An 8551-nucleotide genomic window follows, 5' to 3' on the forward strand; every position below is an offset into this window, starting at 1 on the left:
TTTTTACAATGGAGTTTTGTATGGAGCTAAATTGGGGCAAATTGGGGGAAAATTCATGAATTTTAGCTTCTAAAAAAATAACGTTTTAAGCTGAAAAACTGAAAATATTTAATTTGATTTTTTTTGGAATTGAGCTAAAATGTTCATATGACATAGCTTACAAGGTCAAAATTAAAACTTTATTTTTTTATTTTTTGCTTTTAGCCCCCCAAAAAACCTAAAATGTCTGAAACATTTTGTTATTCTAAAATAAATGTAATTATTTTCAGCTTCAAATGTTCTGTTTTTTGGGGATTACTGTATATTTAATTTTTAATTTGCTTTTTGGAATTGAGCTAAAAATGTTCATATCACGTAGGTTACAAGGTTAAAATGAACACTTAAAATTAACTTGAAAACCAAATTTTTTAGTGTTTTGTGTCACTTGACATGTGGACAAAATGTTGCAAAACTAAACAAAAATGTCTCAATTTAACTCCATCTCAAACGCAAGTTTATTTTTTGTTAATTTTTGTCATTTTATATTAAAATAACAATTATATGTCATATAGTTGGTGTGTATAAGCAAAATACCTGGAACTTGAGGCAAAGGCCTCTAAAAGAAACCAAACTTGAAAAAAATTAACCCTTAAAATCAGCTGTAACCTTTTAACACTGGAGCACCTGTGTTTATGTTCTTTGGTTTACTGTACATTTTAGTTGTTAACACAATCAACATAATTCCAGTAGATTCTAAATAATTCCTTTAGAATCTGCTGGAATTATGTTGATTGTGTTAAAAAAAAATGTGTTTAAGTGTCAGGTTTTGTGACACTCTGATCCAAACTGTCTTCTTTAGACAAAAAGGGGAATCCGCAGAAGTTTGGACCTGGAGAGCTTCAACATCCGTGTGTCCCCCACCTCCAGCAAACTCAACCTACCAACCGTCATAAAGCTGTATCCACCCACAGCCAAACCTCTGCACATGCACGCCAACATGCCACTCCGCTTCGGGAGGGAGAGTGACGACAGGGTGCCAAACTCTTCCCCCAACATGCCCCAGAGGTTCGGCCGGTCCTGGGAGGTCCTCCGCATGTGTGGAGGCTGCCGGAGTGTCCGGGAAGCACAGAGCCCGGTGTTGCCGCAGAGATTTGGCAGAAACACTCCTCACTGGGGGTTTCTGAACTCTCTGGCCAGTGAACAGCTGTTGAACCCTGAATACCGCTGGTAGGTGATTAATCCAACATGATGACTCGTATGAACTCTGGTCCTGGAGGAGTGGGAATTATCAGACATGCTTTGAATTTTTCTATTTCTGTCCTTCAAACAGGAAGGAAGACATTGACCTTCCAACCAGCTCGGAAGAAGAGGAGATGGAAGGAAAAGACATTTACAACATGAAGTGATCTAAGTTTGCCTTTATGTCAACAACATTCAGTTCATATTTACATTGTTTTTAACTGTAATGACAAAAAGATCTGTCACTACATTTAAACCTATTTATAGACTATTATTAAAAGTATGTATGCTGGAAAACATGTCTTAAACTGTGCAAATAAAGAATAAATGTATAGTAAAATAAAGCTTTAAGCATTGAGGCAAAAAAATAAATCTCCTTTGTTTTTATCTTATTTAATTTTAACCATGGTCTAACTAAAGGCATATTTGCTTACCAGACAGTTAATTTGAATGTATATCTTTACCAATATAGATTATTTTAACGTTAAAGCTGAGATATTTCAAAATTTGTCTGGTAAAAATAAAAACTATCCAAGTCTGTGACTTTAGTTCCAGTACATGGCCACTAGGGGGAGACAAACACGCAGATTTGATCTAAAAGATTTTTTTTATTCCATAAAAAACATGAAAAATTATGCAAGCCCTAGTTTTTAAAAATAAGAAAGGTATAAAATTCTATTCATGTTATAAAAGTAAACTGAATCAAATCAAAAAGAGTGTTGTGAGACCTTTGAGACAACACCAACACACCTCTTCACTGACTATTTAGTCATGCACTCATGTCCTAATTCTAGAAGTGCTTTTAACTTAAAAAAATGGTAAAAGGCAACAGTCAAAAAACAAAACAGCAAAGGAGTGTGGAGTTCTGAAAATGCCTCATAACGGACTGCCACAGCTTCAGTGGAGGAAAGACATAAGGACAATTCTGTCTGAAGCCATTAGACTTTAAAATATGTCAATACCACAGGTTATCTTTATTTTATTTGGATATTAATGGATCACATCAATGAAGCCTTTGTAGCGGCTGGATGACTCAGTACAGGGTTTGCATCCAGGATACCTGGGTTCAATCCCCGGGGGTGTCCACTGATCTTCATCCAGATTGGTTCTTTAGACAAGACCCTTGACGCTGCTGCCTAACTGGGTCCCTGTGCCCTTCAAATACAGGGTTGTGTCAGGAAGGGCATCAGGTGTAAAACCTCTTTCAAATCACTGCTGCAAAACAATACATGCTGTTTTGCTGTGGCGACCCCAAATGGGATAAGCCGAAAGGTGAAGAAGAAGATCCATGAAGCCTTTGTGAAGGGATATATATATATATATATATATATATATATATATATATATATATATATACTATATGCACAAAAATTAAACTTATTGTTTATTCCACTTTATCTTAAATATTCTAAAATGTTTTCATGTTTAAAATTCCTTGAACGCCTGGGCTCTCACTCACAAAATGTCATAAGTGGTTGTTGAGGAGAACCAAAATTATTGAGGTGGAGTGAATTTTAAAAGTTAAAGGGAAACGCAACAAAATTACTGGTCTTAAAGGATGACAAAAGTAAACCAGAATCAACTCAAAGTACAGATAAAGGGTGACAAAACAGAGAGTCTACTACACTGAAAGGGCAATACAGCTCAGGGAAGTAGACAAACAAACTCTGAAAAAAAAAACACAGGGAAACCCAACAAACTTATTGCAAGAAAACTCACTAAACTTTAAAAAAGAAAGAAAAGATATTCATTCCCGTTAAACTTTCCTTCTAATGTTTGTAAATTGCAAATTATAAAGTGTTTATTCAAGTTTTTTTTTTTGTTTTTGTTTTTTGTTTTTACTCAGACCACTAAAATTGTAATACAATCGTAGAAATTTTGTTAACCTCATGTTAGCGTAATTTTATTAACATGGTAAGCTCAACACATGAAATAATTAACCCTAAATCCTTTTTTAGTATTATTATTATTAGTGAGGTCTTTATAAACTTACAATATCTTAAAAAACAAAATTGCAATATTGCTTTTTTAAATATAAAGATAGTATAAATTATGATTTATAAGTTCATTTGGTCAACTTTTGTTTGTAACAATGTTAGTTTAGGATTCATTTATGAGGGAATCTTGTGTCTCAAAATCTCAAAATTTGAGACATCTATGCCTCAAATTTGATCCACACATTTTAACAAATTCAATAGTTTCAATACATCAAGCAGTCATTTAAAGAAATGAATAACAATAGAGGAGTTATTATCAACATAAAGTTTAGAAAACTAGCAAAACTTTTCCCGCCAAAAGTGATTTTGACATTTTACGGGCGCAGCCATTTTGAAATGAGCAGAAAAAGCCCGTCTACTGCCCCTAGTGGGACGATGATGAACTACAGGACAAAAAAACACGGATGATACAAAAAAACATGGATGATACAATGTGTTTTAAACTATGGTTTTTAAGGAAAGCTTTGATCATTCTAATGAGATAGATGTATGTGCATCAAATATTATATAGGCTACATGTCTATAGAGTTAAAATAGAAAAACGTACAGAGATCTGGATCGTGTTTTTTTTTTTATTAAATGGGAGACTCTTAAAATTTGTTATGACCACAAAAATCCGACAGGTGGAGCCATTTCTCTTCCAGAGAGGCCATCAGCATTCAGCACGTTTATGATCACAAATCCGACAGCTCCTCGAAGTTGATCCACGTGACACAAGGCGAAAGTGAACCGCTGATCCAGCCGACCAGCTGAGACTGAGGCATCCCTGCTGAGCTGCTCCGAATCTGCTGTCTCTGTCCTGCATCGAAGAGGAGGAGGGAAAGAAGGATTTCAGAGAATAAAGACAGATCTGCAGCAGAGACGCCAGACTGCCTGTCTGCACCTGCACATTTCAAGTGGGAGGTGAGAAAAAACCTGATGGTGCTCTTTTAGTGAAGTCATTTATATCTGCAGAATTAAAAGGAGAAGAAAGGAGGAGATCAGTGATCATGAAGACGCTGCATCTTCTGACTGGACTTAAAAACATCATAAATGGGCTCAGTGTTAAAATGTCTCATTATTGCTGACATGACTTGTGTCAGTTAATGTAATTCAGTGCAGCTGCAGCTACATCTGCAACAAGTTCATTCTGATAGGAGGGAAAGATGGAGGAGTTGGAGACACCAGGTTCAAAAACATTTGTGATTTGTGTAAATTCACAGCATGGACCTGGTAAAGATTGCAGTGTCCTTCCAAATCCTGGTGTGTCCTGCATGGGGCGTCTTCCATCACTCGCACATGGACAGCATCCTCGCGGTCCGCCCAGGTAAGACCTGCGGCTTCGAACCTGATCTGAGTGCCACAGGGGGGAGGAAACATGTCGCTCTGGCTGTGAAACTGCAGGGATGCAGAGGGGCACACTGCCAGTGATGTACACCCCATATGAGCAGTTGAGGTTTGACCCGTGTTGTCTCATGGCGCCTCCTCCACCGCCGCTCTTCCCTCCTCCACCTAAACTTTGGAAACGGGGCAGTCCAGTAAGTAAACCTATAAATCCATGTGTCTTCTGTCAGGCATCAAATCTGTTTATCTCTGGTTTTGGTTTGAAGGACACGATAAGCCTGTTAGAACCAAGCATCCAAGGAGAAGAGGTGCAGCAAAAAGAAAAGGATGTGTCACAGGGGTGTCCACCAGGACCGCCAGGACCACGTGGACCTGAGGTAAAATTACTCTCCAATTTTTTTTTGTTTTTATATTCTGATGGAAATGTGGTTCATACAATGAAACGCAAATCCCTCAATAATCTCAGTATTAACATGGCGGAATATGTTTCAGGGTCAAACCGGATTACCTGGAATAAGAGGACCAAAGGGGGAGAAGGTGTGAACTTTTGTAATTTTGTTTTTTTTAATGTAGTACTATGTTCATGCTTTCAACCTCATCCTCCTCTCTTCCTTTGTGCTGCTTCAGGGAGAAATTGGACGTCCAGGATCAAAGGTGAGCAGCTCGTCCACTGCATGTGCTTCATTTCAGATGGGATCTAGTTTTTTTCTATCCTGTCCTGATTTTCTTTTTTTGAATCATGAATGTCTTCTGCAGTCCCCCCATGCCATTTTTTAACTAAAAAAAAAAAAAACGTTCCGAGTAGTGTTTTAATTATGATTATGAAGTTTAAACCAAAATCTCTGATCCCCCCTGTCTGATTATGATAGCTCTGTGTCTCGCTAGCATAAATCTTCACCACTGCTTCATAAAAATGTCCAGCCGTATCGTTTTGAGTCAGATCTTAGTTCGGACGAGGAAGTGAAGATCTTCACGGACAGAAAAATGCCACACATACATGTTAAAAACTCAAAACTGGATTTTCATCAGAGGGGACTTTAATGAGCTGTGATGTTTTGTCTTAGAGCTCTGTCACTGCAAACATCTTGAAATGTTGCCATTCTTTATCATTTCTTTACCTTCTTTACTTCCTCCCTGCTCCTCTTTCTTCTGGTTTCTGTTCTTTTGGCCTGGTTCCATGGCTCCCTCGTGGTGGACAAGAGTCTTGCTGATCCAGCCTCTCCAGCATTGCACTGCATTTTAATCTCTCTAAGTGCTTTTGCTCACTGATAAATCACTGCCTTCATACAGGGTTCACAGAAGCAGCAGTTTTAATGACAGGCACCAAAAGAAGAGCACGCCGCCACGCTCAAAGCACGGACATGGTTAAGGTGTCACTGAGATGTAAAGATGCTTTTTCAAGGAACTTTGTAATTGGGTGTAATGGAAATAAAAGGTGTTTGGGATTGAAGTCAGTGTTGAAGAAACAAAGTCCATGAAAACATACGATATGTAACAATGCACAATCAATTTTGTGATTGCACTGGAGTCTGTTTTTCCACAGGGTCGTACTGGAGCTCCAGGCCTTCCAGGAAAGCAAGGACTTCCAGGACTGCCAGGTCCAGAGGGTCCTAAAGTAGGTATCATGACAACCTCTTATGCTGGATATTTTGAAAAGGAATTGAAGCGTGATTTATTTATTTTTTGTTTGTTTTTTAATCATATAAGGGTGAGAAGGGGGACCCTGGACTTATGGGTTTACCAGGACTGCGAGGTCCACCAGGGATGAAGGTCAGTCAAGTCTTCTAGACACAACATACAAATGCAGAGGAGGTGTTGGACTCTGACTGTTTCTGTCTTTTTAGGGTTTACAGGGTTACAAAGGTGACAAGGTGAGCTTAACATGAAACATCCTTGTTATCTGTTGTTTTTGTTCTGACAAAAAGTTTGACTACTGTATATAAAAGAAAAACATAGTTTTATGTTGAATTTAGTTGTATCACAGCCCTCAAAGGGTTGATAAGTCAGTAAATGACATTTCCCTTTTTGTTTTATGTAAAAATAACACTTTTACAAAAGTATATTCTAAATATCAGTGAGTAATGATGCTTAATTTAATCCACACTGGCTGTTCAGACCATCTGCACACTTGACCATGCACAATGAAGTGAAAAGCTTTTTTTTTTTACAATTGTTTAAATATTCAGTGACTATTCATTCATTTATTTTACAAGGGCACTCGCGGAGACACTGGCCTCACAGGAGCAAAAGGCGAAAAGGTTTGACAAAAAAGTTTTATTCTATTTGTCATCATTAGTGACAAATCTGTGGTATTTATGTTTGATAAAACTTGGAGCATCTTTTACTTTTTTTAAGGACGTATGTTGTTATTACTCAGATACTAAACCTCTTAGGGTGAACATATTTAGTATGTTTGTTTGTGCTTTTATTTATCTATTTAGCCTTGATTTGAATGTTTCCTAGGCTGATAAAGGCCATTGTGATCAATATTAAAGCAGATTATGTTTGATTACAGTTTACAGTGATGATCCATGTTGATTGATGTCTTTGACTTGTTTTCCAAACTGAAAACTTTCACATTTAATTTCAATTCAATTTTATTTATATAGCCCAGTATCACAAAAAAAGTTGCCTCATTGGGCTTCATGTCAGTAATTGTACAGGTCAGTCGTAAAATTGAGTAGACCCTCCTTCCCGGTGAGGAAAAACTCCTAAAAAACCTGATTCAGGAAAATGAAGGAGAGATCCTCTACCAGGACAAGCAGATGATGTACCAGGACTAATAAAGAAATATTAACTTATCTAACTCTACAGTAACGTATTTGAAAAGAGTTTAGTCAGATAGGACTGGGGAACAGGTGGGGGCAAGGTCCACAGCCAAGAACAGGAGCACAGATGGACCACCATGAATGGCATCAGAAGTGGGATCCACGGCCAAGAACAGGAGCACAGACGATCCACCATGAATCACTTCCACTCTGAGATGCAAGATGGCATCAGAAGTGGGGTCCACGGCCAAGAGCAGGGTGATCCACATGAAATCTGAAATCTCGCCCTCTCTGCCGAGGGGGGTGGGAAAGAGAAACAACACGCGAATCATACTGCACCAAACAGAAGGAAAAATCGACAAAATGGTTTTACCAGACTGTGTTTCGTCTTGATATAAAAATATGAACAAGCACCAAAAAGGCAGACAAACAAGGTTTTATAAAAATAAATCTCATTGTCTGCAAATGGTCAATATATAATAAAAAAAAAAATCAAACTGTTCCTGCAAGTTCTAGATACTGAAGACAAAAACATGCATCTTGTGTTTCAGTTCCACTCTGTTAAGGGTTATTTGTGGGCAAAAGCTAAGCCTATCTTTTATTTGACAATATTCAGATGTTCAAATTCAGATTTCATGGATCTAACATGTAACTACTTTGTGTTGTAGAAAGAACCATTTTTTTCTCATCAACCTGTTTCCTATCTGCTCAGGGTTCCATTGGTTTGCCAGGGATGCTTGGACAGAAGGTAAAATGTATAGAAAGGTCTCAGTAAGAACACCAGTCTCTTGTTTATTTAATGTGAAATATCCTTCACCTTTGATCTTTTTCAAGGGTGAGATGGGACCAAAAGGAGAGCAAGGTTCTCCAGGCAGGAGAGGACCAACGGGCCGTTCGGGAAAACGTGGGAAACAAGTAAAAATAAGACAGACAGAAGCGTCATTGATATTTCTAAGAAGCTTCATTCATTTCATATAACACTTGCTGATGCCATCACTTTCATGTCAACCTAAGTTGATGTTTACAGATTTAGGAATTTATGCGCAGAAATAAACACATGCCTAATCTGATTACACAAGGATCTAATAAAATAAATATTTGCCACCCCTATGCTTATTTCTCTGATTTTCACAGGGCATGAAGGGCCATCCTGGAACCCCAGGACTCATGGGTCCCCCCGGACCTTCTGGTCCCATCGGCCATCCAGGCCCACCTGGCCCTCCTGCTTCAGGTAGAGCAGATTTA

At 38.1% G+C, this 8551-nt stretch overlaps 2 protein-coding genes across 3 annotated transcripts in view; both read left to right on the forward strand.

Annotated features, from left to right (window-relative positions):
• npvf (neuropeptide VF precursor) overlaps nt 1–1587 on the forward strand; it is a 2503-nt gene extending 916 nt beyond the window's left edge. The window contains exons 2-3 of the mRNA XM_024259256.2: nt 839–1206; nt 1310–1587. Of these exons, the coding sequence (XP_024115024.1) occupies nt 839–1206; nt 1310–1385 (444 nt within the window). The 3' untranslated portion in view covers nt 1386–1587. The remainder of the gene's footprint in view (nt 1–838; nt 1207–1309) is intronic.
• Nucleotides 1588–3761: 2174 nt separating this feature from the next.
• Nucleotides 3762–8551, forward strand: part of wu:fc38h03 (acetylcholinesterase collagenic tail peptide) — a 9535-nt gene continuing 4745 nt past the window's right edge. Inside the window, exons 1-13 of one of the 2 annotated variants that reach the window (XM_024294147.2) lie at nt 3770–4118; nt 4418–4521; nt 4599–4732; nt 4805–4915; nt 5031–5075; nt 5166–5192; nt 6082–6153; nt 6246–6308; nt 6383–6409; nt 6752–6796; nt 8019–8054; nt 8141–8221; nt 8441–8537. In XM_024294147.2, the coding sequence (XP_024149915.1) occupies nt 4419–4521; nt 4599–4732; nt 4805–4915; nt 5031–5075; nt 5166–5192; nt 6082–6153; nt 6246–6308; nt 6383–6409; nt 6752–6796; nt 8019–8054; nt 8141–8221; nt 8441–8537 (841 nt within the window). In that variant the 5' untranslated portion in view covers nt 3770–4118; nt 4418. Of the gene's footprint in view, nt 4119–4417; nt 4522–4598; nt 4916–5030; nt 5076–5165; nt 5193–6081; nt 6154–6245; nt 6309–6382; nt 6410–6751; nt 6797–8018; nt 8055–8140; nt 8222–8440; nt 8538–8551 lie in introns of both variants that reach the window. The other variant, XM_036214346.1, reaches the window with a different exon arrangement.

The sequence above is a fragment of the Oryzias melastigma genome, linkage group LG11 (assembly GCF_002922805.2).
Source record: "Oryzias melastigma strain HK-1 linkage group LG11, ASM292280v2, whole genome shotgun sequence".
NCBI classification, from domain to species: domain Eukaryota; kingdom Metazoa; phylum Chordata; class Actinopteri; order Beloniformes; family Adrianichthyidae; genus Oryzias; species Oryzias melastigma.